The sequence below is a fragment of the Carcharhinus amblyrhynchos genome, chromosome 17 (assembly GCF_965287045.1).
Source record: "Carcharhinus amblyrhynchos chromosome 17, sCarAmb.v2.hapA, whole genome shotgun sequence".
Classification (NCBI taxonomy): Eukaryota; Metazoa; Chordata; class Chondrichthyes; order Carcharhiniformes; family Carcharhinidae; genus Carcharhinus; species Carcharhinus amblyrhynchos.
In genome coordinates, this window is record NC_137340.1 from 26707658 (window position 1) to 26734943 (window position 27286).

The 27286-nt window shown below is 41.2% G+C and overlaps 1 protein-coding gene across 1 annotated transcript in view; it reads right to left on the minus strand.

Moving 5' to 3' along the window:
* fank1 (fibronectin type III and ankyrin repeat domains 1) overlaps positions 1–25087 on the minus strand; it is a 44883-nt gene extending 19796 nt beyond the window's left edge. The window contains exons 1-4 of the mRNA XM_080205280.1: positions 24712–25087; positions 17016–17199; positions 6423–6551; positions 335–358 (exon numbers count right to left, since the gene is read on the minus strand). Coding sequence (XP_080061406.1) covers positions 335–358; positions 6423–6551; positions 17016–17199; positions 24712–24718 — 344 coding nt within the window. The 5' untranslated portion in view covers positions 24719–25087. The remainder of the gene's footprint in view (positions 1–334; positions 359–6422; positions 6552–17015; positions 17200–24711) is intronic.
* Positions 25088–27286: the final 2199 nt, after the last annotated feature.

Sequence of the window (27286 nt, forward strand, 5' to 3'; positions counted from 1 at the left end):
CGAGCAATACTATAAAATGGACAATATGGCAATAAACATCTTTGTGACCTTGTCGATGTCACATCTGTTCTCTTTATAAAGCTGCAGTGTGGGAAAATGCAGAATCACAAAACCTTTGTCAGGCTGCAGATCTTGGCTAAACACAATACCTCAAATCTCAGTGTGGTTTTAGAACTGAACAATCTCAAATCAACCCGGTTTTCAGTCCAGCAGCTGCAAGAGAAATTCCACGAACAAAGGAGGCCACTCTACATTGCTTTCATCGATCCCTCCAAAGCAATTGACCAAGCGAGCAGAGGCGGGTCTGCTTAGGCTGCTGGAAGTGGCTGTCCGCTGAAGATGCTCAGTGCAATCTCCTCTTTCCGGATCAACTTGATGGGTAAGATCAGCAATGGCAGCATCATATCGGAACCCTTTGAGTTCTGCAGTGGCATCAAACACGGTCCTGCGCTGGCACCAACATTCTTTGGCGTATTCTTCTCTCTGCTCCTCAACCAGGTTGCCATGTTGAGGGCCAGAAAATCATGCACCTTCCCAGCTCACTGGCTTCCTCTAGACAAATGAGAGTGAGACGGTCATACCACAATAGAGCTCCTAAACCACATCAGGTGATGCTTAAACAGAGTTGACTATCACTGCATGTACCATGGTCTGATGATGTGAAAGGATGCCCCACAGTACTGGGGCATATATATTTGTTAGATACATCTTTTATTAAGCTTGTAAATATAGTCCAACACCAAAATCGACTCCATAACTGAGAAAGCTTTTATTAATCTCCAGGGTCATTTCAAAACAAATCTCTGCAACTAAAATTCTGTTTTACACATATTCAGATCCTGCATATAAATACAGGCCTTGAAATCTTATCAAATTCTGGCAAAGTGTTGTTGCCGGTGAGAAAACTGATGTGTTTCTCTCCAGAAAAGCTGGTTGGTTTTCTCTCCAGATCTTATGACACTCTGCCAAAAAAATTAAAGGGGGTTTGTTCCACATCATCATGCAAGATCCCTTCCCCCTGATTATTGGCCACTTCCCCCCACCAACAGTCAGTGCCAGCACCCTCCCTCCCCCCTCAATTCCCCCAAAGCCCACTGCCGACATTCTAGCTGCCACCTCCACTTTGGCCCACCTGTACACATGAACATCTCCACCCCCTTTCCCATGAGGCTCCCACTGGAATCCATCTATGACACTGCTCCCTGGTATAGGTTGGCACTGCTAGGACGCACTGTGCTAATCTGGCAGTGTCGACCTGTGCCAGGGTACAGCATCAGAGGGCATTGCCAGGCCACTGCCCGACAATGCCCCTCTCTCCCCTGGGGCTATACTCACTCTTATGGCCCCAGAAGGTTCACATCTGGGTGCACCTGTTGTAAACTGTGCAGTTTGAAAATACGGCGGGGGGTGGGGGTTCAATATCTGGTGGGGGGCTCAAGATGTGAACCTTTGCAGGGTTAATTGGGCTGAAGTTATCTTAAAACTTCTTAAATCTTTGTTGATGCATATTATTAATGAACTTTATGGCATTGTTTGCAACCAGGTGAATAAACCTTGTATAAAATTAGCTAAGTTACAGTTTCCTGGTTCTAAGGAAGGACTAGGGACACCAAATATTAAGATGTGCCAGTTATCTTCCCACCTTAGATTTATACGTGAATGTGTTAAGGGAGACGCCTCCTCATATGACTTGATGTTGAAGTTGATCAGTCCTTGAAGTCGCTTTTATTTCCTATGTTGGTGTTAGATACATGTGATAATCCTATGGTTATTAACACCATAAGGGCTTGGAGGATGGAAGGGTAATCTAACTTTCGCTCTTTCTCCAATTCATGGTAATCTGGATTTCCTGCCAGGTTTTATGAACCATGGTGTTGATATATGGGGGGATCGAGGTCTCTGCAGACTAGGATATGTACTTTATGGCACTAACTTGTTATCTTTTGAGCAGCTGTGTCACCAGTTTGATATCCCAAAGCACTCTTTTATTAGATATTATCAACTTAGGGATTTTGTCCTTACTAAGGCAACTCTTCTTTTGATGCTAGCATTTCCCTGGTGGAAACAATCCTGTTATTTGTGGACCTCAGACACTTTGTTAATAAATGTTATGACCCTCTATGTTCTGAATCTGGTGATAATAGGTCGGACAATCTGCGGTGTGGGAGAAATACCTCGCAGTAAATATTGACGAGGAGACATGGAGAAATATTTGGGAATATGCTAATAACATTTCAGTTTGTAATAGAACAAAAGAAATTCAGCTTAAGGTACTGCACGGTCTGCATATTATTCCAAGCTTGTGGCACACGTTTAAATCCACCATATCCTCATTGTGCCAGAGGTACAAGGTGGATGTGGAGGAATTACCTGCATTGTTTTTGGTGGTGTGTCAAGATTAAGGTCTATTGGTTTAATGTTCTCGAAGAGTTTGAGAGGATCTTTGATGCAGCCTTAGAATTCAATCGTTTGCATCTGACACTGGGTCTCCCAGGCAAAATGCTCAGTGATGCAAATCGGGAATGGCTGTTCAATATCCTAACACCAGCAACACAGAAGAATATCCTTTGCTCATGGATTAGTGATAAGTTCCCTTCAATTCAGAATTGGCATAAAGTCATTCTGGAATGTATACAATAGAAATTTTGACTTGTTTACTTTGAGCTGAATTGGATGCATTCTATAAAGTTTGGGAAGCTTATTTTAAAGTTCTGGGCTCTGCATTGTCTATTTTACCACTGTCATATTTTCCATAAGTTCATTGGCTCTATAGCCATTATCTTGTGAGCTTGGTTATGTACCACTGAGCCAATTGTGGCTTTATCCTGTTATTCTAACATCCCTCCGCCCTTTCCTTTGCTTTACCCTTTTATTACTTGGTGGGAGGCCATGGATACAATGAATGATCCAAACCAACTGTGCCGGTAATTTATCTTTCCCCCTCTTCCTTCTTGTACTTGTTTGAAAATGATACTACTGAAACAAGCTTTGAGAGTTTGCTGTGTTACTTGTAGCAAATGAAAAAAATCTTCAATAAAAATAAATTTTAAAAATAACTGAGCTCAATTTCACAATGCAACATGCCCAAGATCTCAGCCAAAAGGCTGGGAAGCGATAATTGCAAGTGCTGACGTTAAAAAATAAATTGACTCCTATCTCAAGGAATAGTAGGAGTATATTGGAGGTAAACCAATATACTCTTACTCTTTGCATGATACATTTTATATATTTTACATTTTATATATTTTACACTTGCACTAACCACGATTTCAAACATAAAGTTGACATTGTCAATCCCAGTTGTAGCACAGGAACTCATAGGCCGGAAGCAAAATGGGTTAGGTAAATGATAAAACTCCTTCTACACTGACCCTAAATCAGCCTCAAGTCAATGCTTATCAGTCATTGCCAATTGAAGCATTCCTGAAAATATTCATATGCTCCCATCTTAACTTCCAAAAGACGTCAAAAGCTATTCAAAGGAAGACTTTGCTTAAACTGCTTAAATAACAGTAATGAAGGATTGAACTTTAACCTAAAAAAGGGTGGGTTTTGGGCTGATTGGGTGGGGTTAGGGGGGCATGGATAAAGTAACAGTAATCTGTTTCCTGACCCAAATCTGCCTCCAACCCACATTTTCAGCTTTAACTGAGATTGGAAGTTAGAGAGGAGAGCATCTCAAATGTAGGAGATGAGTTGGAATTTTAAATATGACAATGAGGCTGCAGGTTTTTGATTTGCCTGTTTTTGGCTGGTATCACAAGCATCAGGTAACCCAGCAGGTTCCTCAAGGTGATGGCTTGGTGGATTCACCTGATCAGCACCCTCGCATTTACCTCTTGGGTCCAGGTCACTGTTTGAGAAATGTCCATGATTGGACGCCATTCCAACAAGCATCACCCCAAGTCTCCCATCGTGCCAAAAGACCTCTACTCCCCCCACATCAAGAGCTTAACCAATTGACACCTCCACCTCTTGTCCCTTTCAATTAACATTCTCAGGATCAACAGACCCAACCATCTGTTACCTACCTTCCCACTCAATCTCCATCCCTACTCATGGAGACTTCAACTGCAGATAGGGTAATTCAGATTGTACATTCCATACAACTTTCTGACCAACACATTACTTGCGAGTCAGGTTGAGAAAAATTCGGCTGGATATGTCTCGCCATCAACATCCAATCAAATTTTAAAAAGTCTAAATTTCTAAATAGCTTTCCTACCCCAGTAGGAGTACAGCAAATGATGACAAATTCCCTGCCATTGTGTACAGCACAACCCAGCTCGGAACAAATTTGTTTGAAACTGTCCAAATGGTCTCCCGCAGGAACTGTGTAGATGTTAAAAAGAGATTAATCCCTCTCATCGAGTCTGAGAAAGATTCAAAACAGCCAGAGTGAATAAAGATGGTGTGATAATCAACAGTGTCATGTAATCACAAGGAATCAGAAACATATATGTCTCAGAGAAGTCTTGGATCAAAGATGAGATGAAAATATTTTGCTTTCAGTCTGAGGGATGAGCAGTCTTTGATAAGGGTGCATAGAACCAAAGAAGTGAAACAGAGCCAGGAACATTGACTTTGATACCACTTTGATAAAGAAAGGAAGAAAAACAAACTCAAAGTTGGCAAAGAACTGAAAACAGAAGTATACAATTATGTCTCCCCACACTCTTGTCTCGTTGTGAGACTGTTATCACATTGTTTATCCAAGAGGGCATTTTGGTTGGTTTGATTATCAACAACAGTTTAATTCTTCAGTGCCCCCGGCCCCTTTCTCCATCTCTCTGATGCCGCACACCCTCGACAAAGAATGCTCACTGCTGAAACTGAAAGCAAAGTGTTCTTATAATCTTATCTTTGATACAAGAATTTTCTGAGGTATATGTTTATGTATTCATGAGACTATGTGGCACTGTTGATTACACCATCTTTACACTTTAGGCTGTTGTTTTGTAACTGTATTTGATGTCAGCTCACTAATGAGAGAAATTAACCTTTTTCTAATGTTGACATAGGTCCTATTTGTTATAATCTTGCATAGAACTGACATTTCTAAAAAAGGAACGTGAACTCCCAGCTATTAACTGAAAGATGATCAAAGTTTCATGTTTAAACCAAAATCCTTTACGGTACAAGAGCTAAACTAAACAAGTACTATTAATTTAACCCTGTATTTCATAAACACATACTTTAAACCACCAAATCTTAACAGAACGCTCCACGTTCTACTTTTATTTCCATCCACGATGGTCTCTAAACTTCATGTGTGCTTGCGGTTTTCTGCACTTCTCCATTGTGTGCCACAGCTCTCAGGAATTCAATTGCATTATCATCAATGTTCCCGGTACTCTTTGAGGTATGGGATTTCTTATAGTCCTTCTACTAGCTTCTAGCTAGGCAAATGCTCCAACTTTCTTTCAGCACCTCACATTTGAGAATTCCCCAACTCCAATATTTGTGCCTAGTAATTCCAAATCAGAAACATCTCTGGTTTCTGATAGCCCTCTGCTTCTAGTTCCAGCTGCTTTACAGCTCCAAGCAGATTCTCTGTCTGCCTTCTCAAAACTGCTCTGGTCTCAGACTTCAATTAATTGTTTCGGTAAGGAACTATATGAATAATTTAAACACCTTATTGACATTCTGTCTTAATCAAGAAGCTCAGTGGAGTAACCCATTGTTTAGTTTTAAATACCTCCTACTATGACCTTATAAAACAAACATAGGCTACCTTTTGATTTGCAATTGCTTTCAGATGGTTAGTAGCTTCTCAAACCAGGTATTGTCATTTATCTCTACATTTAAAAATGTCAATCCCCAAACTTAAACTCCTGAAACAGATGAATCATGAAATGACATATTTGTAAGACTACAGTTTGGGTGGTTTCAAGTCAGTTTGTACTAAGCGTGGGTGCCCTGTACAAGACAGAAAAGAATTTCAACACGTTTTCAGGAATAAATGTCCAGTTGATAGAAAACAAATGGAAATCCAACATCAGATCATATAAGCCTTTGAGAGGAGTCAAAATACCACTTGGACTGGTCTACATTGAACAGTTTCAGACAACTAAGACATCACCTCAACCAACTAATTGGACGCGATAGTAATGTGCCGTGCATCACAAGTCCAATTCTTTCAGTCCCTGAGTAAGAGATTGTATTCTGCTTTCTCTTGTATCCGATGCGTGAGATCAAGTTGACAACTCAATCAATATTCCTTTAGATCTTAAACTGAACTGCATACACAATAATTGAGCATCATGAAAGCAATGCGAGACGTTGCGAGTTATAACAGAAAAAGTTGAAAAGCCTGGAACATTCTTAACCAGTACATCAACCACTGAATGAACCAATTCTACATAAAACAGTGTTGTAAAAATTACGCTGCAGGGAAAGAAAAGAACAGTGTTTAGTGAGACTCACGTGTAGTGGAAACAGTCACAATTGGACTGTAGGCATAGCATCCTGTAGGACTAATGACTTTTAGTCGGAATCTATATACTGTGGAAGCATCAAGGCTGGTCACAACATGCTGCTTGGCATATCCTCTGGGAAAATAAAGAACCAAACAAATAGCACCAACCTTAGTAAATCAGGTTAAGGGTGTGAAATGTATCAAATTGTTAAGGAACAGCACTGTCAAAGATTGAGTGTCATCCTTATAAAAACATGAATTGTGATCATTTTAATACCCTTTTCCACTGAGATATTAACATAATCATCTTTCTAATTACATTACTTGTGAATAGCCTGACTGGGTTACTATCGGAGTGAAATAACCATGAGTGCTGTATTAATATCAGCGTGTATACCCTTCAACCTGAGACTCTCCAACTGTGTGTTAATTCGGTAAATACTCAGTTGTCATTCCCCTCCCCAGGACAGGAAACCACACAATCCTGTAACAAAGGTGCTGGTGCTCAGACATAATGGTTAATATTATGTAGTTCAGCATGAAGAGTTACGTCTCATCTACTCATAAATAAGCCTGGTGATGGGGTACTGTGCAGAACGTACTTGATTTCATAAATTTAGAGGTGTCAGAACATTCTTCTCCAGCGGTTAATGGGCTAAGAAAGGAGCTGGTTATTGGTGAAAAGGAAACACATTATCAAGCTCATCAGAGAGAGAAATTGCTTCTTTTTTTACACTGATAGGATTTAATTTCATACAGAATGAAGGTAAGTTAAGTTGCTGTGTTAAATTAATGTCAGCTGCCTGCCTGCCAGTTTGAAGCCAGTGTACTCCTGCCACCTAGTGGTGAGTTCCAGCAGGCAAGGAAAGCTACATTTGTGTCTAACAGTGAAAAAGATGGACAAAGATGCTCGCATTCTGCTGGAGACTCAATAGATTAGAATTGCACTCAAGAGGTTAGAGAATTATGATTTGGAACGAACAATGATTAGTAATTATTCTGTCCAATTATTAGCAATTGCTTGTGTTTGCAATAAATATTTCAAATGTCTGAGGGGCTGGAAGTGTAAGATATTCTAAATTATTCCTAGTGAAGATAAATGGACTAGGTGTTTTAATGCGGCACATACGCAGAAACGTCTCTCCTGAGGCAGCAAGCTGATCCGTAAGCAGCTGTCAGTATAGCTGCAGTGGTAACAAGCACAATATTGTTCTTACAGCAACAATTTGACATTGTTTTACTGTTTTACTAAATTTAAATGCTCGAATAGCAAACCCACAGCATAACTGTGAAGCTTCACAGTTAGTTAATTCAGCAAAATGGAACAGGAGCATATTATGTCTAAAAATTTGTATTCATTTTTTATTAGCATCATACATACTTCAAATATTAAGTTACTCAACCGAGTAAGAACAAATGAAATAGAACATGTGTTTTACTGTCAAATTAGTTATATTGTATTCATAGTGTGATATCACTTGAAATTGACTATGTTTCCCTTTCATGACACCTTTTCAAGAAACATAATGAAAAAATCATTTTTCGGGAAATGTAGAAACATGATATTGACATGAAAGCAATACACATAATGTTTTGGCCTAAATTAATTCCACACAATGATGCCTGAATGTCTTGCAAACATGAGGCAACAGACGATACAATTTGGGTTGCAAATCTTGTGCTGGGCTCACCAGATTGTGAATCCAAGCCTTATAAAGTTTAAAGTTTATTTAACTTTAAACCTTACATCAACACAGCAATGAAGTTACGGTAAAAATCCCCTCGTCACCACACTCCGGCACCTATTTGGGTGCACTGCAGGGGAATTTTACATGGCCAATGCACCTAACCAATAAGTTTTTTGGAATGTGAGAGGAAACTGGATCACCTGGAGGAAACCCACAGACACAGGGAGAACGTGCATATTCCTCACAGTAACCCAAGCCGGGAATTGAATGTGGATCCCTGACACTGTGAGGCAGAAGTGCTAACCACTGTGCCGCCCAATGTCTAGATCTAGGTCCTACCAAGGTTGGACACTCTGATGAAGAGTGTGGATGAGAGGCATAAAGGGTTTTCAATAGTGCTGCACTCGGGTTCTTCATTGGAGGTGTCCTCTGGGATAGAGCTAAGGGCCTGGCCGGTGTAGAGAGTTGGGCACTTAGCAGAGATGCCAGTGAAATAAATTCACGATAATTTGTGTATGGCAGCCAAGTGCAAAACAGGACAGTGCATTCACAGTAATTTTGACTAATGGATGTCTGGTTCAGGATCCTCAAGTGGGTTTTTGTCACCGATCTCACCATCAATGCAGGCACGGTCCACATCTTCTCTAGCCTGTTCAATGGCACAATTCCTGATATCTGTGAGGGTCATTAGCACCCCACCTCCGGACTGGGATCCCCCAGATGTGTTGGACTTATGTGTGTGTGAGAATGATGAACTGTTTGACTTACCCTGATGACACAGATGAAATCATTCATCCTCTTCAGCACTGGGCTGTCCTCTTCTGTGCAGTGTTGGCAATGACCACTCTGCTGCCACTTCCCAAGCCAGAATGGTCAGCTTGCTGGACTTCTGGAGGCCAGAGGTGGGGTAGAGGGCATGGACTCAGGGAGGTATTACTGGACTTCAGGACAACAGTGTTCCTGTCTTTGGGGCCATCCACGCACTGTGCTGCGGTCCTGGGCTGCAGAGACTGAGGTCAGTGTGCACAGGTGCGGTTTACATATGGCGCCTGGAATGAGGAAGGGTTAAGGTCACAGCATGGTGAGGGAATCAGTGGATGCCTGTGATTGATCCAGCATGTTCCCCATGCCTGTGTAATTAATGAGGTGGGGATCGGACCACACAGCGTGCAAACCTGCCACTGCTTCAGGCAGGGAAACACGGATTTGGTGCAATTCAGGGAAAATCCCACCCAGAGACTGAGATGGGAACTACTCTTGTAATATAAAGCAGAAAATACTTAAAATGATCAGCAGCTCTGGGCACTTGTACAGAGAAACAGTGTTAACCTTGCAGCTTGAGCAGTTCTGATAAATGATCTTCCACCTGAAACGTTAACTTTGTTTCTCGCTCTGCAGAGACTTGCAGACCTGCTGAGCATTCCCCATACTGTGCATTTTATTTCATATTTCCAGTGTCACTGCTTTGTTCCATGATTCCTCCGATGCCCTACGCCGTAGCAACGACTTCCAGTTCCCTGGCCCAAATTGGCCCAAGCCGCCTCCTCTAGTTGTTCAATCCTTCTACACCTCCATTCCCCACCAGGATGGCCTCAAAGCTCTTCGCTTCTTCCTCGAACAGAGGTCTGAACAATCCCCAACCACCACCACTCTCCTCCACCTGGCTGAACTGGTTAGAACATAGAACATAGAACACTACAGCACAAACAGGCCCTTTGGCCCACAAGTTGCGCCGATCACTTCTATACCTACTAAGCCATAGATCTATCTATAACCCCCAATCCCATTAGATCCCATATACTCATCCAGAAGTCTTTTAAAAGACCCCAGCAAGTTCGCCTCTACCACCACCGATGGCAGCCGATTCCATTCACTCACCACCCTCTGAGTGAAAAAATTACCCCTAACATCTCCTGTGTACTTGCTTCCCTGCGCCTTAAATCTGTGTCCTCTCATAGCGACCATTTCAGCCTGGGGAAATAGACTCTGAGAATCCACCCTATCTATTCCTCTCAACATCTTATAAACCTCTATCAGGTCGCCTCTCAATCTTTGTCTCTCCAGGGAGAAGAGTCCCGGTTCTCTCACTCAACAATTCTCCCTTTAACTCAGCTCACTTCCTCCAAATAAAAGATGTGCTATGAGCACCCGCATGGGTCCTAGTTAAGCCTGTGTCTTTATGGGTTATATGGAGCATTCCCTGTTCGAGTCCTCCTCCAACCCCCTCCCACAACTCCTTCATCGGTATATTGATGAATATTTTGGTGCCACTTCATGCTCTCATGTGGACCTGGAAAAATTTATCTATTTTGCTTCCAATTTCCATCCCTCTATCACCTTCACATGGTCCATCTCTGACACTTCTCTTCCCTTCCTTGACATCTGTCTCCATTTCTGGTGATAACTGTCCACCAGTATCCATTACAAGCCCACCAACTCCCACAACTACCTTGACTACAGCTCTTCACACCCCACATTATGTAAGGACTCCATCACATTCTCTCAGTTCCCTTGCTTCTGCCTCACCTGTTCTGATGGTGCCACTTTCCTAAATAGCACTGTCGATATGTCTTCCTTCTTCCTCAATCATGGTTTGACACCCACTGTGGTTGTCTGGGTTCTCAACTGCATCGAACCCATCCTTTGAGCCACTGCTCTTACCCCCTCCCCTCCTTCCCAGAACAGGATACAGTGTCCCTTGTCCTCATTTTTCACCCCAGCAATCTTCGTATTCAAAAAATCATCCTCTGCCATTTCCACCAACTTCAGCATGATGCCATTAATCAACGCATCTTCCCCTCACTCTCGCTGTCAGCATTTCGCAGGAACTGTTCTTTCCAGGACAACCTGATCCATTCCTCCATCATATGCAACGCCTCATCCCCTGCCCACAGCACCCTCCCATGCAATCGTATAAGGTGCAACACCTACCCCTTTACCTCCTCCCTGTTCATTCTCCCAGGTCCTAACCACCCCTTACAGATGAAGCAGTGCTTCACATGCACCTCCTTCAATCTTGTCTATTGCATTTGGGCATGACGTCAGAGTGGCACAGTGGTTCGATTCCTTGCTTGGGTCACTGTTCGGAGCTTACATGTTCTCCCCGTGTCTGCATGGGGTTACTCCAACAATGTGAAAGATATGCTGGTTAGGTACATTGACCCGAACAGACACCGGAGTGTAGTGACTCGGGGAATTTCATAGTAACTTCATTGCAGTGTTAATGTAAGCCTTACTTGTGACTAATAAATAAATAAACAAACTCCTAACTGGGTTGCTTAACTTGTAAGTGGATAATTGAACAGAAGCAATGGCACGATATAAAACTTACAGATGTTAATCACTCAAACATCTTAAAATCCTCCTTGGATGATGGAAAATAATGTGACTGCTGATGCAGGGAAGTTATTCATTGCCAGACCTTAACTCTTGTTATCGTGGCTGTTATGAATGTCTCTATAGTACACAAATCAATATGGCAACATTGGATGCATTTCAAATGCTATTTGTGTACAAGAGGTCAGTCTCCTAAATTGGCTTTCTGCGTCCTTGTTTTCCAGATGGACTAAATAAGATTTCATCGTCACTCCCTCCGAGTTCAAAGTACTTTCTGAAGTTTATCGAATGGAAGTTAAATTTATGATTTTCAATTAAATGGATAAATGAGGAAAATAAATCCCTTGGCAAGAATCATCTACTATTAAAGTTCCCTCTTTTTTTTCAAATGCCACAATCAATTTCTTTAAGGGCGCGGGCAGTTTAAGGGTCTGATCTTACCGGCTGTTCACGCCACTCTGTCTCTGTAGCAAAGTCAGAGAATTTGACGGCCAGCCAAATCTCTGTACTCTGCGGTGGGATGAGAAAATCCCGCCGGTATGAACAGGGATGAGATTCCAGCCTAAGTTTTTTTGCATGGCTGGGCAGGCAGATTAATATAAAGGAGCCAGATTGTGCGCAACCTGCTGGAGGACTTTTGTGTTGTTGTGCAGCTGTGCTGCTCAATGGGAACATTGTCTGTGACACTGTAAAGAACACCTTCCTTTGCCAGCCTCGCAATCTCTTTGATCTTTATGTATGAGTACACTTTGACGGGAAACCCTCTATGCCTTTTGGGTCTATACTTTTAAAGCTGTTACAGTCAGTTTTGACAAGCATGTGCTGACAGAATGTCTGGGTGCTGAGTCAATATTTGACATTCCACCTCATATTTCCTGATGTAGAACAGCTGGGATCTTACTGTTTGTGCTGGCCCAGCCAGTGGCCTCCATGAATGTGTGAAATGAGCTCAGGCTTGGGAAAAAAGCATTGATTTTTAAGGCAGTCCAGCTGTTTTATTAAACTGGTGAAAAAGCCAAAGGTTATCTGAGTATAAAATGGAAAGAATGGTGTGATCGGCACCCTGGCAATGCAGCCTTATCTTAAACTGACATGACTGGACAAACAGTTTGCCTTGCATCCAAAGTATCAACAGCAGAGCCAGGCTGCCTTCCAGATCTGTCCATGCTTGAACTTGTTGGAAAAAGCACATTATTGATGTGACGAGCTGGGTGTACAATCAACAACATATGGCATTAAGACATTGACAAAAAGGTTCTGTAAACTGTGTTAAATTACAAAAACCTAAAACTAAAATTATTTAGAAATTGAAATTTTTTCTGCTGGGAAGAGCATTTTCTGATGGCTGTTAAGATCTTGTGTTAGTTAAAAGGAGGGTTAAATGAATTATGATCTCATAAAGTCTATTTCTAGGATCAAGAAAGATAAAGATGTTGAAATAGTGCATGAGACAGAGTGATTTCTAAGCTGTTAAACAACCGTTTAAAAAAGGCTTGTGAAAGAGGAGTAATTGCAAGGAAAAAACATGATGTGTGGGTTAGTTAAAATTACTTCTACATATTTTTTGAGAAGAAGTACCCAACATAAGTCCCAAATATGCTTAAATCTGAATCTGTGCCTCTTAACCCCAACCCCTTATCCTCGGGTCATACTACAGTTTAAACAGTGATAAAAAAGTATCCATCCTGAACTATGTTACAATATCGTGGAATGGATGTAGAGGCACTTCAATCCAAGACTAAAAAGTTCAATTTTTCCACTCTTTTGTCACAGTTCAGTAAATAGATGAATAGATGAGACAGATGGATAGATAGAGGAAAGTAAACAGTTTTTTTTAGTCTTTCATGGAATGTGGGCATCATCAGCAAGGCCAATATTTATTGTCCATCCCTTGTTGTCCTTGAAAAGGTGGTGGTGAGCTGCCTTCTTGAACTGCTGCTGTCCATCAGGCGTAGATACACCCACAGTGCTGCTCGGAATGGAGCTCCAGGATTATGATCCCGCGAAGGTGAGGAAAGTCAATATAATTCCAAGTCAGGACATGTGGGGCTTGGAGGGGAACTTGCAGGCGATGCTGCGCCTGTGTTTCTGCTTCCCTTGTGCTTCTAAGTGGTATAGGTTGCAGGTCTGGAAGGTGCTGTTGGGGGTACTTGGCAAGTTGCTGCTCTGCATCTTGTATAATATACACCACTGCCACTGTGCATTAGTGGTGGAGGAAGTGACTTGGTGGATGATGTGTAATCAAGTGGGCTGCTTTATCCTGGATGGAGTCGAGCTTCTTGAGTATTGTTGAAGCTGCACTCATCCAGGCAAGTGGAGGATATTCCATTACATTCCTTAATTGTGCCGTTTAGATGATGGACAGGCTTCAGGAACTCAGGAGGTGAGTTATACGTTTGCAGAATTCCTGGTCTCTGACCTGCTGTTGTAGTCACAGTATTTATGTGGCTGGTCCAATTCAGTTTCTAGTCATTAATGTAGCAGTTGAAGATGATTTGGTCTGGGACCCAGAGGAACTCCTGATGTCCTGGGACTGTGATGACTGGCTTTCAACAACCACAGCTATTTTTCCTTGTGACTCCAACCGATGAAGCATTTTCTCCCATTACCTTCAGTTTTGCTGGAATTCGTCAATGCCACACTCAGTCAAATGCTTCTCTTATGGCAGGGGCAGTCATTACCAGCTCAGTAACCTAGATACTGTTTATAAATTTGGGTCACTCTTGTAAAGTAGGAGTTCGTGGCTCTCGATTTCCAAGACTAACACATTCCTTTCCTGTTTTACTCAATTAAATATTAACTACACTTCGTACCAACACTGTCAAAGAGACAGTGTTTCCCCATGAATACGCAAAATAAATCTCATTTCCAGCCTAATTGGGACTTCGAAGAAGCCGAGTGGATTGAGTTTCGACAAAAATGGCTCTGCCTAAAGATTTCCCCATGTTTGAATCTTCAAAGGATCTTCTTGTAGGACAGATAGAAATGCAAAGGAGGTGTGGTAGCCCAGATGGAGGTGACATAAGGACAATAGTGAGAATGGATCTGGCCTCAGAATATCATGATGTAGAATCAGTGTGGGTGGAAATTAGAAATAACAATGATGGTAAATATTAGCCTCTTAGCAGCAGCTATACCATTGGGCAGAGCATTAAACAAAATATTATTGGAGCCTGTAACAAAGGCAAAATAATAGTTGTTAGAAACTTTAATCATCATATAATCTGGGACAATCAACTCTGCAAGAGTAGTCCAGAAGATGAGTTTGTAGAATGTTTTTGTGACAGTTTCTTGGAGCGAAATGTTGTTGAACTGACTAGGGATTAGGCTATGTTAGACCTAGTGTTGTGTAAAAAAGCAGAGTTAATTAGTAAAGTTGCGGTAAAAGATCCTCCGGGAAATAATGATCAAAATACCGTGTTAAGTTTGAAAGTGACATATTCCGATCACAAAGAATCTAAAATAAAGCCAATTATATAGGAATGAGTGGAGAACAGGCTACAGTTAATTGGGTAAACAGACTAAAAGTCATGAAGGTAAATGAACAATGGGAAACATTTAAAGAAACAATTTAAAATCTTCAATAAAAACAAAAACAGAACGAGAAAGACCCATCAGTGCTAATTCAGGGACTTAAGGCTGGTATTAGATTGAAAAGAGAGGCTTACAATGTTGCAGAAAACAGTAGTAAGTCTGAGGAAGTTTTCCCCCCTAAAATCATCCCCTCAAAATAACCTTCTCCCCTCCTCCACATCTATCCCCAAGAGCAATTCTCTTCCCCACCACCCCACTCCACCCAAATCAATTTTTTTCCATCCCCAAACCCCCCATCCTCTTTGTCTCTTTCCTCCTCTCTCTCCCTGTTTCTTCCCATTCTTCTCCCCTCTCTGCCACCACTCTCCTCTCTGCTCCCTTCTTTCCAATCTCTATTTCCTCTCTCTCTGCATCTCCCCTTTGCCCTCTCCTCCCACCCCCTTCTCTCCCCTTCTGTTCTACTTTCGCTCTCACCCCCTTTCTCCCCCCCTTCCCTCCCTCTCCCTCCCCTATTCCTCTCTCTATCCCCCCCCCTCTTTACCCTCCCACCACCTTTCCCCCCACCACCCCCCCCTCTCCCAACCAAACAGTTTGCAGTGTTGGCCTGAAGACTTTGGAAATTGGAGGGAGAGAGGGACTAATGATTTGGAAACTAGAAGGAGGATAAGATTTGGAGATGAGGGGTTGGAAGAATTTAGAGACCAGAGGGAGAAAAGGGGCAAGAATTCAGAGGCTGGAGGGAAGAGGGGGAAGTTTCAAGACAAAATTGGAAGGGAAGATTTTAGGCCCTGAGACTGGGACAGGGAAAAGGGAAGGGGAGAGGACTGAAACTCTGAGATGGGGGTGGGAGGAATGAGGTAGGGTTTGGTTACTAACACTGGGGTGGTGGGGGAGGTTAGTTTAGACCCTGAGAGTGGGTAGAGGGAAGAGAGTTTGGACCCTGAAATTTGGAAGTGGGGTGGAGATTAGCCCCTGAGACTAGAGGTTGGAAAGTATAGGCTCTGAGACCAAAATGAATTGAGAACTGATGGGGATTTGTTGGGGCTCCCATGCATGTGGTATACAGTGAAAACATTTTTTGGTGTAAATGAAGAAACTGAATAAATTCAGATGTTAGTTATGTAACTATTTCCCTTCTATTTTTTAAGGCAGGTTGCTGAACAGATTGGATTGCTTTTAACCGATCGATTGCTTTGAGCATGTTTGATAGCTTTGAGCACATTCGATGCTTTTGAGCGTCTTTTGCTGTTTGATTGCATTTGGTGACAGAGATGGAAAACTGCTGATCTGCAATCTCGCTCATTCCAAATTTCAACTTTTGATGTCAGATGATCGTTGATAGTTTTTGAGCGTGTTTAACATAAAAATGTCAAAATCTTCAGGTTGGGATTGAAGCCTCCGACCATCTAAAGTCAGCTTCCAGTGAGTCAGTTTCATTGTGTATCATTTAGGTCATATTGAGACTCATTGTTAAAGTCTGATGATGGCACAGCTGTTTATTCTAACCGGCTCAGTGTTCCATCTTCCAATATTGCATTGATGATGCCACAAATAAAGGAAAACAAAATGGATCTGTGGCAGAATGTTAAAGGCTTCACTCATTTTCATCATTTCAGTATTGTTTGAAATTCCAGCCCTACTTGGACTTTTATTTTATGAATTTACTATATCCTACAGCTTATGTGAATTTACAAAGGGTGTTCTTAGACAAGGATTATACATATGGTTATGAACATATTAAATCATCGAGAACAACATGTTGGGAAGCATTCTCGGATATCACACAGAGGTAAGGAGCAAAAAAAATTGGCCATGCACAAACTGTATATTCAACAGTTTCTTAGATTCCATTTCATTTTACGTTGCATTTTCTTTTGAACATCAAAATATGGTAAATCCCTCAGTAATATTTTGTTCTGAATAAAATTGTAATGTCCACCAAATGAGAGCTATAACATCTGTACATATCAGCATTGCAATATTTAAAAAGTATTACAGGTGAGAGCAGGAATGGCGATTTTAAAAGCTTAAGTACTTACATGTATATATTGCCATATGGATGTGTTTTAATGTCCTCCTCTTCAATTGAAAAACATAGGTCTCGATTAGATACTCCATTTCCTTGCAATGGGTGGTGCATATTCCAGTAAAGTTCAATAATGTGATGGGTCACTTTACCCACAACTGGAAGGTTGGGCTTGGGGACTTCCACTTGGCCATTTTCTTAAAAAAGAGCAAAATACATCCTAAGTTTCAGCATCGCAAAGAGGCCTCCCTACAGAAACCCTGTGACATGTCATCAATGTCCCAGGTATAATTCTGCAAACTATTCTGCACTGGTTCCCCTTACCATGTGAATGAGGCTTTTTTTGTAGGAATGCTCCATATTACAAAGTTATAGATCATGTTTTATATGACAGTTACTGCGAGGGCTAGTATAAACAACAGAATCATAATTGAGAAAAGTCTGTAAGCTGCATGTGCAATTATGAAATAAAATAGTTACAACAAACTTCAAAGTCTAATGATTATTACAGTGAATGATCGAGTTAAGTCTCTATAAAATGTCAATTGTAAATACGTGTCTAAACCATTTACAATATTTTAGTCTGTTATTGAGAAGTCATATCGTGTTGATGTTAGACCTTCTGAGGTTTGTTGCTCTGCTTGAGCTTAGAGGTTTGAAATTCATTAAAGTTGTTACTTTCATTTGAAGAGTGCAATTCACCATAGTATTTCTTGACATCCGTCGATTCATCACTGATTGATTATGAAGTGTCTTGCACATAAACACACTTGCTGTCAGGTAACACTTACATTTGTAACACTTTGCTGCCATACCTATTTCTGTCCACCATTTTGTATCAGAGTCCACTCAAACATTCTCCTGCCCTGCACCATTTTTATTTCAATAATGTACGAGTCAGCCAAGGTTCCCACAAGCTGGCAGGAGGGATAATTAAAATGTAATTGTTTTGCTGTAACATGGAATGGAAGTCCAGATGGAGGCAAAGGTTTCAAAGGCACCTGACAGGTAGCAACAAGGGTTAGGGTTAGGGTTAGGGTTAGGTAGCCAGGAGGGGTAATGGGAAGTTTTTTGTTGCTCTTCAAGAAGATTTGTTTGACCCCTGGAGTTGGCCTGGTTTTCCCTTTCCCATGCCAATAAGTGTGTATGAACACCCGCAACCTGCACTCACTTACTCCTCAATCCACCTCCTACTACCCATTCCAGCACTTACTTTATGCAGGAGCAATTCCTGAGCATCTGCTTCTGATCTTATTCCTGCTACCATCCATTGTCTCTGCTGTTATTTCCACCAATTCTGAGCTTGAATCAAACTTGAGAAACTTAAACATGACAGGGCCAGATAAGTATCTCCACATAAACTCTACAACTATTCGTAATTGACAACAACCCTGTTTTCAAACTCCATTGCTCCGTTGAAAATAAAGCAATAATTTAGTGCCTGTTCTGAAACTTCCTAAACTGATTTCAAGGGGTAATACTGAAAGATTGTTTCATTTGGTTGTCAGATTGATGAAAAGGCCACATCGACTCAAGATTATCACTTTGAGAACAACAGGAGAAGATATACGATTATTTTTTCCCAACACAACATTATTAAACTATCTAATGCTTTGCCACAAGTAGCAATGGAATAGAAACTGCAATATTTTCAGGGGAAATGGATTTGGAAGCTAAGGATTGCATTGGATTAAAAGAAAAGATCGATAAAGTAAAAGAAGTAAACCTGAGGCTTGGGAGGAATTTAGAACACAACAAAGGAAGACCAAGAAACTCTAATTATGAAAGAAATGGCAGAGAAACTAAATTTTTACTTTGTGGTTGTCTTCACTGAAGACAACACTAGAACTCTCCCCAGAATTAGAGATCCTAGAGACTGAGGATCCAAGAGATTGAGCTCAAGTCAGATGAACCTAGAGTGATAATCAACAGGTGGAAATATGACATTGTTGCAATCATTAAAAGATGGTTGAAAGAAGGACAGGACTGGCAACTCAACGTTCCAGCGTATAGAAGTTTCAGACACAAGAGAGGAGGGGACATTGCAATATTCATAAGAGACCATCACTGCAGTAATGAGACAAAGTCTTAGAGGGCTTTTCAAATGAGGCCATATTGCTGGAACTTAGAAATAAAAAAGAGGCAATTACTATTGAGTAAATTTGAGTAGATAGAAAGTTTTTAAATTTGGGTTGAAAGGTTATGGAGAACGAGCAAGGATGAGATCAGTCATGATCATATTGAATAGTGGAGCAGGCTCGAAGGGCTAAATTGCCTATTTTGTAGGATTATACTACAGACCTCCCAACAGTCAGAGGATGATAGAGGAGCAGATATGTAGGCAAATCACAAAGAGGTGTGAGAGGAATAGGGTTATAATATTAGGGGATTTCAATTTCACCAATATTAATTAGAATCGCCTTAATGCAAATGCATTAGACAGGGTGGAATTTTTAATATGTATCCAGGACAGCTTTTTGTCCCAGTACATGGACAGTCCTACTAGAGTTGTGGTAGACCTAATCCTAGGGAATGGATCCAGGCAAGTGGTTGAAGTGAGCATTTTGGGGATAGTGACCATAACTCTGTAAATTTCAATTATGGAAAGGGATTAGGATAGTCCAGAAATCAAGTATCTGAATGGGGGAAGGCTAATTTCAATATCATTAGACAGGGTCTGTATTGGAGAAATTCATGGTACTGAAGGTTGGTAAGTCCTGGGACCTGATATTTCTCATCCCAGTGTATTAAAAGAGGTAGGTGTGAATATAATGGATGTATGGATGGTCATTTTCCAAAATTCTATTGATTCTGGAATGGTTCCTGCCAGTTGGAAGCTAGCAAATTTCACCCTATTTAAGAAAGGAGAGAGAACACAGGGAACTACAAATCTGTTAGCCTCACATCAATCATAGGAAAAAACGCAAGAATCTCTCATAATAATGAAAGGCCTGGATAGAGTGGACGTGGGGAAGATGTTTCCATTAGTAGGAGAGACTAGGACTCGAGGGCACAGCCTCAGAATAAAGGTAGATCCTTTAGAACTGAGATTCGGAGGAATTTCTTTAGCCAGAGGGTGAATCTATGGACTTCATTGCCACAGAAGATTGTGGAGGCCAGGTCACTGAGTGCATTTAATACAGAGATAGATAGGTTCTTGATTGATGAAGGGATCAAGGATTACAGGGAAAAAGTGGGAGAATAGAGTTGAGAAACGTATCAGCTATGATTGAAAGGGGGGGGCAGACTCAACGAGCTGAATGGCTTAATTCTACTTTTATATCTAATGGATGTAATAAATGGACACTTAGATAAAAATAATCTGATTGGGCATTATCAATGTGGATTTATGAATGGGAAATGATGTTTAATGAACAGTGGAAGTTTTTTGAAGATGATACTAATAAAATTGATGTAGCATACTTGGATATTCAGCAGGCTTTTGATAAATTCCCCAAAGGAGGTCCGTTGACAAAATTAAAGCACATAGGATAGGAAATAATGGGCGGGAGTTTACAGCCTTACTCGTCCTGAAACCGTAAAATCCTGCCCGAGGTCAACAGACTTTCCCATGCCCCATCCCTCACCCGTTCTGATTCCCATGGTGGGTAGACTGGTAAAATTCCAGCCAATGTACTGGCATGGATTAAGGATTAGTTAACAGGCAAAAAACAGACCAGGAATAAATGGGTCAATCTTGCGTTGGCAGGCTGTGGGGTACCACTGGGTTCAGTACTTGGGTCCTAACTGTTCAGTGTATATCAATGATTTGGATGTAGGGACCAAACGTAATATCTCCATGCTCGCAGATGATATAAAGCTAGGTAAGAATAGCTGTTGAGGAAGATTTAAAGTAGCTTCAAAGGGATTTGGACAGACTTAGTGAGAGGGCAAGAAAGTGGCAGATGGAATATAAGGCAGAAAAATGTGAGATTATCCACTTTGGCAGGCTGAACAGATGTGCAGAGTATTTCTTAAATGGTAAGAAATTAGCCTGCCCTTGTCAATAAGTCACTAAAAGCTAACACGTAGGTTCAACTTGCAATTAGGAAGGCTAATGATATGTTAGCTTTTATCGCAAAGAGTAGTGACATCTTGCTTCAATTGTATAGGAGCTTGGTTAGACCACACCTGGAGTATTGTATATAGTTTTGGTCCCTTTACCTAAGGAAGGATATTATTGCCATACAGGCAGTGCAACAAAAGTTCACCAGACCTGTTCCAGGTTTATCAGAACTGTTCTAAGAAGAGAGATTGGGCAAAGTGGGCCTGCATTTTCCAAAGTTTTGAAGAATGAGAGGTGGTCTCATTGAAATTACAAAACACTTCAATGAATAGGTAAAATAGATGCAGGTAAGATGTTTCTCTTGGGTCGGGAATCTAGAACCAGGTGACATAGTTTCAAATCTGGGAAGCCACTTAGGACCAAGATGAGGAGAAATTTCTTTATACAGAGGGTTGTGAATCTTTGATATTTCCCACCAGAGGGTTGTGGAAGCTCAGTCACTGAGTGTGTTTAAAACAGAGATAGATAGATTTCTGATTAACAGTAATGTAAAGGGTTATGTAGGTGGCATGGGGAAAAGGCTATGAAGTGGATGATCAACCATGATCGTCTTAGATGATACAATAAGCTAGATGGTCTACTCCTGTTCCTACGTTCCCAAGTATTAAAAAAGGAACAATATTAAAGCCACAACTGTGACTTTGTCGGAAGTGCAGACCACACTTAGCAATGTTATACGTCAGGCAGTCTATCCAAAACACATACAGATAGCAAATGTTGCAAATCTGAAACTGAACAGTTACTTTGGGGCTATACTCTGAAATTCCCTCCCTAATTCTCTCTCTGTCACCACATTATTTAAGACTCTCCCTATAATCCATCCATTCAAACAGGCATAGTTACTGACTATCTCCTTTGACTCAGCAATTGCTTTCTCTTTACATTTCTGTGACATGCATTAGGGCTGTTTAATCTGTGTAATAAATAAGGGATATATGTAAATAATATAAGGAATATGCTGTATAAATGCAAATTGCTGTTGTTAGAGTCTCTTCATATTACCATGCTCATTCACTTCCCAGTAATCATCACTTACCACACTGTTAGAAATTCACTTACTCATGAAAGCATTAGCTGGTGTATTTTGTGGGGAACGACTGAGCAAGTACCTCGAGTTCACCCCCCCATTGCAATGATTTTGGTGCCAGGTTGATTGGTGAGTAGTGGTGCAACGTACCATGTGAAAGTGCAAGATACCTCTGACTGTAACTTTCAAGTTTAACTGTACATGTGCAGACATCAGATGCTGCAGTCCAATTTGCTCTGTAATAACTATAAACATGATTATCCTCCCCACTGCTATCTACATAAAATTTAGGACTTTTTTTAAATCATTCACTGAGCTATTGTCAATATAATTCAAGAAGCAGTTATCATTCACTAATGTCAGTTTGATTCAGTTGGTTTTATTATCACATTTGTGTCCGAAAGTTATTAGGGTTATAAAGATATGCAGCATGGAAACAGGTCCTTCAGCCCAACTCGTCCATGTCGACCAGGTTTCTTAAACTGAACTAATCCTATTTACCTGCATCTGGTCCATATTACTCTCAACCTTTCCCATCCATGTACTTCACCAAATGTCTTTTAAATGTTGTAATTGTACCCGCTTCTACCACCTCCTCTGGCAACTCATTCCACATATGCAAGAAAGTTACAGATTTCAATCATAATCCATGGTTTGAGTATATAATTTAGTGTGAGAGCAGTGCAATATTCAAGAAGAGACCGAGACTATATCAGTTGGTCAACTGAATCCAAAGGATCCTGTGAAAGTATTCGAAGAGCAACATAATGTTCTCTCGGTTGTTTGGTCAAAATTCCTCCTTCAATTAACCCCACCAGAAATCTGATTGTTCATTTTGCACATAAGAACATAATTCTGAAACTGACTACTGAATTAATTATTAAGCCTTTAAATTGGTTTATTCAGGGACTATTTTAAAAATCAGAAACAAACCCAAAAGAAGTGCTCAACAGCCTGGACTCTGTGGTAGCACTCACTCTTGCTTCTTAGTCATGAAATTGTGCATTCAGGCCTCAATCCAAATGCTAAGTATATAATCAAGACTGACCTGCAGTGCAGTATTGAAGCTTTGCCGCCCCTGCCTCACAGCACCAGGGACCCAGGTTCCATTCCCGGCTCTGTGTGGAGTTTGTACATTCTCCCAGTGTCTGTGTGGGTTTCCTCTGGGTGCTCCAGTTTCCTCCCACAGTCCAAAGATGTGTGGTGGGTTGGTCATGCTAAATTGCTCCTTAGTGCGAGAGGGACTTGATGGGTAAATGCATGGGGATAGGGCCTGGGTGGGATTGCAGACTAGATGGGCCAAATGGCCTCCTTCTGCACTGTATGATCTATGATCCTAGGTGCCGTAATTCAGATGAGCTGTAACGTGAGGCCCTGTTTGAGTTGGATATTAAAAGATCCCAGGACAGTTGCAGGAAGTCTTGTGGCACAGCAGGTTAAGCTCCTGCCTTTGAAGCCAAAAGCTCGAGGTTCAAGTCCCACCCCAGGGCTTGATGGCCAAGGAAGGTGCATTCATAAGAGAGCAAATACGTTGGGTATCAACCTGCAAAATCCTTCCAACACACATCAATGACAGGTGGTAAAAACAGAAAGGACTTCAGGACAGCCATGCTTGAATGGAATGGCACCCCTCAAGCTATAAGCCTCTGGCGACAAACTAGCAACCTGTTCCAGGAAAAACCTCACAATGGGAACATATGAAATTCTGCCTTGCGCACCACTGGGTATTGACAGAGAAACAATGACACCTACGGTATTCAAACAACAAGGAGTTCTCCCTGAAACCTTCACTAGTCAACATTCACTAGTCAACTAGAACCTCCAAAACTATTTATTGTCTGTTTATGAAATTTTGTTGTGTCCAAATTGGTTGCTGTGTTTTTTTAAAAAGAGTGTTTAAACTCCATAAAGTAATTCTGGGCGGCACGGTGGCACAGCGGTTAGCACTGCTGTTTCACAACACCAGGGACCTGGGTTCAATTCTGGGCTTGGGTCACTGTCTGTGCGGAGTTTGCACATTCTCCCCATATCTGTGTGGGTTTCCTCTGGGTGCTCTGGTTTCTTCCCATATCCTGACAGACATGCTGGTTAGGTGCACTGACCTGAACAGGAACTGGACTATGGCAACTAAGGGAATTTCACAGTAATTTCATTGCAGTGTTAATGTAAGCTTTACTTATGGCTAATAAATAAACCTAAATTTTCATCATTTGTGAAGTTTTTAGGGACATTCTGCTTCTGTAAAAAGACCCTCCCTATAAACATTTTTATATAGCTCTATATTATTTAAAATATACAATTTAGTGATTCATAAATTTTACACTTGAATTCAGTACAATTAGTATTTCCTACTCTTTGGTGAGCATATTAAGTTAGTAATGAATTAATTAATCTGAAGGCCAGCATCTCAGACAGTGCGGTAATCCCTCAACAATGGCAAAGAACAAAGAAAACAAACTATGTGAGTGCTCTCAGTATGTGTAATTTATTGGACGGATGCCCTATCATTGCACACATGTTATTGCTATAATTGTTGTACATACATTAATAAACACATCTTTTTCAATCAGCAAATTCATTCATAGTCAAACTTCATACTCAATAAATGTAACTTACCTTCCATGAATTAATTGATGTTAGTATTTTTCAATTGATAAACAGGAGTTCATTCTTCCCTCCCCCCGAAATTAAGTCTGCCATTTACAGTCTCCCAATATTTCCCCACTCTCTGCTTACTCTTGCCTGCTCCCTTTGCCAACCTCTTCCTACCCTGTGCTCGCTGCCCTTAGCAGATTCTTATCTGCTGACTCCCTGTTCAGACTATGTGATGCTCATTCTCTCTCTCTCTCTTCCATCTCGCTTTCTCTTTCTTGTCTTCCTCCTTTCTCTTTCCAGACGCCGATCCTCTGTTACCCGGGAAACATGTATCCAAATCCGAACTCCACTGCAAACAACGGCGTCCCTCACAATCCAAGCCGGCTCCGTATGGCGTTCTGCTTTGTCGTTGTATTCTGTTCTTGCTCATATGCAGTGCAACTATGTACACATGGAGAATCAGAGTTCTAAGTGATCTGGCCACTACTGTGCTGAATGCATTTATTAACCATTGAGTGAGCACCAAAGGTGATGCGTTATTAACAGCGAAACAAATACAAGTATTTTCGAAGTTTGAACAAGTTAAACTATTCATATTTTTGGGATCACACGAAAAGTTAAAGACAAGCTGATATGTAAATCAGCGTTTAGATCCCGGAGTTTAGCCCTTATGTTTAGCCTATGCCAGGACGTGAATCATATTACCTTCATTTTAAAAAGACCTTCCATGGGATGTAACTATTTCAACAAGTACAACGCGTATCTGTTCAACTCTTAATGTAGAAGTAGCCCCGAGGAACTTCACAAAAAGACTTATCAGTCAAATCTGAATGCAGAGTCATATTAAAGCTGCGGAAGGAAACCTGAAAACTTACTCAAAGAAGTTTGTTTAAAGATGGAGCCTTGAGGCTGCAGGGGTGGAGATATTTACTGGGGGAATTCTGGGGCCTCGGTGACTGAAAGAACAGTATCCAACAGGTAAGCAGCGAAAGGCAATTTCATAAAAGGTCAGAGGTCTGGAAGGGAGGAGACGTTATGGAGATGGGAAGAGGTTCCAGAATTAGGGAGGGGCAAAGCAATGTAGGGATAGATGAGAATGGGGGTTTCAAATCGGAGATGTTGGAAAATTAGGAATGACTAACAGATGGTGAACCAGACTTGGTGCAGCATCTGTAAGGGTGGCAAAGTGTGGATAAAATGGATTATGAAGGTGGAGGACGGGAGGCTGGTCAAGAAGATATTGAAATAATATTATCTGGAGGTGGCAAGGGCATGGATTAAATCTTCAGTTGCTAGTGATGTGATAGAGGGGTGAGTAAGTAGATAGTCTCCGTCATAGACAGAATATCAGGTTCGAAGCTCAGCTTGGTGTCAAACAGAATGCCAGGGTTAGGGTAGCATGATGACAGTGATTAGCACTGCTGCCTCACAGCACCAGGGACCCAGGTTCTTGGGTGACTGTGTGGAGTTTCATGGACTTCCCATGTCTGCATGGGTTTCCTCCGGGTGCTCCTGTTTCTTCCCACTGTCCAAAAATGTGCAGGTTAGGTTGATTTGGCCATGCTAAATTGTCCTTTAGTGTCCCAAGATGTGTAAGTTAGGGAAATTAGGTATATACGTAGGGTTACAGGGATAGGGCTTGGGTAAGATGCTCTGTTGGAGAGTCGATACAAACAGTAACCCCCATGTCTGCAGATGGTGATCCCAAGGGGGAGGCAGCATGTAGTTGAAGAAGAGTAGGATGAGAACGCCTGCTGAAGACCTCCCATAGCCTCACCTCTGAGTTTTAATTAAAATTGTGCCAATAGAATATTATTGTACAGTGCAGAAGAGGCCTTTCAGCCAATCAATAATTTGGAATAATCATTTCAAACTGCCATTAATGTAGAAATAAAGTCACTGAATTAGAATCTACAATCATGTTCCTGAATAAATTTGGGAAAATAGTTAATTGCAAACAATGAACTCAAAGAAAACTATTGTGAGATGATGATATATTTGCTGCACCTTATAATATTACAGATTTTCCACATTTTACACCTTTGGTGCTCAAAGATGTTTTACCCACAGTGAAAACCATTTATAGTCTGAAATGTCCTTTGTGCAAAATTCTCAGTAGAGATTGATTAAAAACCAAAAGAAATCATGGTTTGTTTGCTGCAAATTACAAAATGTCACTTCTAACAAAATAAATGCCAACTATGTTATTATTTTGGTTTCTTTAAAGAGGTAATGTCTCTTCTTGAGGAAGTGTTTACCGTTTTTGCCTTTGGAGACGAGAAGGGCCAAAGAAACTGTGGCAAAATTCTATCACAGACAATTAATGCAAAAAGGCTTTTTACATTAGCAGTTAGCCAACAAGTAAGTTTAGAACAACTCATAAAACATAAGAACTAGGAGCAGGAGTAGGAGTAGGCCATCTGGCCCCTTGAGCCCACGCCACCATTCAGCAAGATCATGGCTGATCTTTTTGTGGACTCAGCTCCACTTACCCGCCTGCTCACCACAACCCTTAATTCTTTACAGTTCAAAAACTTATCTATCTTTGCCTTAAAAATATTCAACGAGGTAGGCTCAACTGCTTTATTGAGCAGGG